This window comes from Vespa velutina, chromosome 2 (assembly GCF_912470025.1).
Source record: "Vespa velutina chromosome 2, iVesVel2.1, whole genome shotgun sequence".
NCBI lineage: Eukaryota > Metazoa > Arthropoda > Insecta > Hymenoptera > Vespidae > Vespa > Vespa velutina.
In genome coordinates, this window is record NC_062189.1 from 16,786,702 (window position 1) to 16,790,086 (window position 3,385).

At 32.5% G+C, this 3,385-nt stretch overlaps 1 protein-coding gene across 5 annotated transcripts in view; it reads right to left on the reverse strand.

Moving 5' to 3' along the window:
- Positions 1-3,385, reverse strand: part of LOC124957852 (S phase cyclin A-associated protein in the endoplasmic reticulum) — a 49,941-nt gene that overhangs the window by 17,756 nt on the left and 28,800 nt on the right. For all 5 annotated transcript variants that reach the window (XM_047515284.1, XM_047515285.1, XM_047515289.1 and 2 more), the window contains exons 13-14: positions 2,456-2,990; positions 381-578 (exon numbers count right to left, since the gene is read on the reverse strand). In XM_047515284.1, the coding sequence (XP_047371240.1) occupies positions 381-578; positions 2,456-2,990 (733 nt within the window). The remainder of the gene's footprint in view (positions 1-380; positions 579-2,455; positions 2,991-3,385) is intronic.

Below are 3,385 nucleotides of genomic sequence, written 5' to 3' on the forward strand. Positions count from 1 at the left end.
TTCATTTCCTTTTCCTAATCTCAACCAAGTTGCCTATAAGCCATAAAATCGAATACACTCTAACACGTGTTTCTCAATAATTAACTACGAATGCAACGTTTTACGAGAAGATATTTGTTTTGATTCTTCGCTATTCCATTATTACTTTGAGAAATTGATTAAGAAACGAACTGTTTTATATATAAAAATTTGATTCGGATATAAAATTAAACTTTCGGTGAAAGTTTGTACGTATGTATGTATTTATGTACATAGATATATATTATGTATGTAAATAGATATACGTTTAGTTAGATACGTATAGATGTTTCAATTTTTTTTTTCTTTTTTTTGTCTTGTTTTTTTTTTCTTTTTACATGCAAATATTCGATCGAGTTTACCTGATTTTCCGAATTGTTAACGGCGAAGTATCCAAGAACAGTGAACAATTCAGATAGGATGTAAGTACCGCTGGTATTTTGATTGCCAGATCCAACAGAAGTTGGTTTTTCTGTCAATGGATCTCGTGACAGACGAGTTATCACCTGGCTCGCTATCAATCGCCACTGCAGACTCGTTCCTTCTGAACCAAGAAGATTCTAAAACAAAAAGAAAAAGAAAAAAAAAAATATATATATATATATAAAGGTACAATATATTTATAAAAATATGTAAACGTTTGTGAAAAAAATAATTAAGTCTGTCGATCACAGATACGTAGATTATTTAAATAATATTATCGATACACAAAAGGAAAAAAGAAAATATTTTGTAAAATACTGGAAACGATATTCCTAAAAAAAAAAAAAAAAAAAAATTAACCAATATTCTTGCAGCGGAAAAAAAAAGAACAAGAAAGAAGGAAAAAGAGGAGGAAAAAAGAAGAAGAAAAAGAAAGAAAGGAATCTTAAAGAAAGATACAAAAAAACGCAGAAATAATAATTAATAATAAGTCGGATATAATCAATTCGGAATAATATTCGAAAGGGAGAAAATCTAAATTCTAATCATCCTTGATCACAGAAATGACTACATGGTGGTCACAGAAGTGGTTCTCGTCTATACCAAAGAGAATGGATAATAAACGTTGGTTTTTCGCCAAATGCACGATGGGAGATCGTCGGGAGGGCCCCATTCGGGATAATCGACGAGGTATCCCGTGGGACAAAACGCCGGCAAAGGTTGGTAGAACACGGTCCTATCCTACGGGACCATCGGATAGCCCCCGATGCTTTTTATGGATGTTAGGGAGGAGGCGCGAGGGTATAAGAGAAAGAAAAGAGGGGGGGGGAAGAAGGAGAGGGAGGGGCACGAGGTGCCGTTTCGATTCAATTCGTGGTCTCATCTCGTTGCGAACTTCACGGGAGGGCTTTCTTCCTTGACAGCCGAACCCCATGATACACGATATCTCCATCGAGTCCGACATACAGCTATATATACTATATATATATATATATATATATACGTATGCATCTAATGACAAGACCCTTTGTGAATCGAGACACAAGAACAACAAGAACTACAGGAGGTCTTTACAAAAAATACGAATTTTGTTTTAACTATCGATGCTTCGTCAGAGTTAAAATTGGTTGTGAATAAAAAAAGAAAAAAAAAAAAAAAAAAATAATAATAATAATAATAATAATAAATATTATTTTGGAATCAATTAGATTTTTAACCAATTAATCATTATTTTTATTTAAAAAAAAAAACAAATATATATATATATATATATATAAATCGATATATTCGATTATACTATATATAGATATAGAACATAGAAAATAATTTCGTTATATAAATTAATATTTGAAACTAATTTAAAAATAATAGAGAGAGAGAGAGAGAGAGAAAGAGAGAGAGAGAGAGAGAGAGAGAGAGAGAGAGAAAAAGAGGGTGTGTATTTTATACAGTGAGAAAGATAGAAACGAATCAGAGATAACGTGCCTCGGGCTAGGCAAAGGAAAGGGTTCGCTAAAAGACCTTTGTCCTTTCTCGCTCGATCGAACGACAGCTTTCTCTCAGCACCTAATTACTTGAGTGGACGTGTACAAGGTGCCTAAAAGAATACGTTCTACTCTATTCCGAGGTCGAACAAGTTAGTCACCCATTTTCCTTTCTATTTTATCTGACTTTTCTTCTTTTAGGTAGTTTCTTTGGTATAACCTAGTAACTCTCTTAGAAGATAACGTGTTAATCCCTTTTTTTTTTCTTCTTTTCCCCTTTCTTTTTGTATCAACTATTTTTAGAAAATAGGATATAATCAACTCTAATTATATCTTTATATATATATATATATATGAGAAGACATAATTTGTTTACAAATAAATATGCGGAAAACAAATTCTCAATCATATAATTTTTTTAAAAATCTCAAATTTAATTTTTCAAATATAATTGAAAAATCGATTTAACACAAGGGTACATATATATATATATTTACGTATGTATGTATGTATGTATATATGTAACTCACCTGGAACCTTTGAAGATCGAGTTCGGCGAAAGCCTTGAGTAACCGAAGTCCACGAACGATCAACATTCTTGTGGCTAAAGAAGGCATCGTTTGATTCGGCGTAGGCGATGATCCTTTTTGATTGAATGTATTCAATGCAATTGCTGCATAAAGTGCACCAATAGCACCAGCCGCTTCCGTCGTAAACAAACTCGATATGAGATGCGTCTCCGTGCTTGTAGTTTGTTCGTTATTCTCGTTGTTGTTGTTGTTATTATTATTATTATTGTTGTTGTTATTATTGTTATTATTATTATTGTTATTATTATTATTGTTATTGTTATTATTATTATTGTTATTATTGTTATTACTATTATGAACGGTTGGATTGTCGGGAGTGATCGAACGTTTCAAATGATAACAGATACGTGTTAGTAGATCGAAGGATGCCAACAACAAAGGTGATTCGTGTTCTTGATCCAAAAAGAAATCAGCTTCTATCAGTGCTCGACTATGAAGCGAGACTTTCTCGACCAATCCGCCTGCTATCAGGTATCTGTAACAAAAAAAAAAAAAAAGAAAAGAAAATTAAGGACGAAATGAAATATACAAGAAACAAAAAAAAGAAAAAAAGAGAGAGAAAAGAGAACAAAAAAAAAGTAATGAACAAAAAGAAAAGAAAGGAATAATTTTATTATAAATGATCTCGTTAAATGTGCACACGCGTAAACCTGACTTTGGTATCTTATGATTCGTCCACAAAGTATACAATGTGTGGTAGCAGTAAAGTGTACATATGGGTATAAAGAGAGAGAAAGAGAGAGGGAGGGAGAGAGAGAGAGAGAGAGAGAGAGAGAGAGAGAGAGAAGGAAAAAAAACAATGTATTGCTTACAGGACAGCATGTGTGACGGTGTAACACGAGAGGATTATAACATCAGTGAGTTATAAGA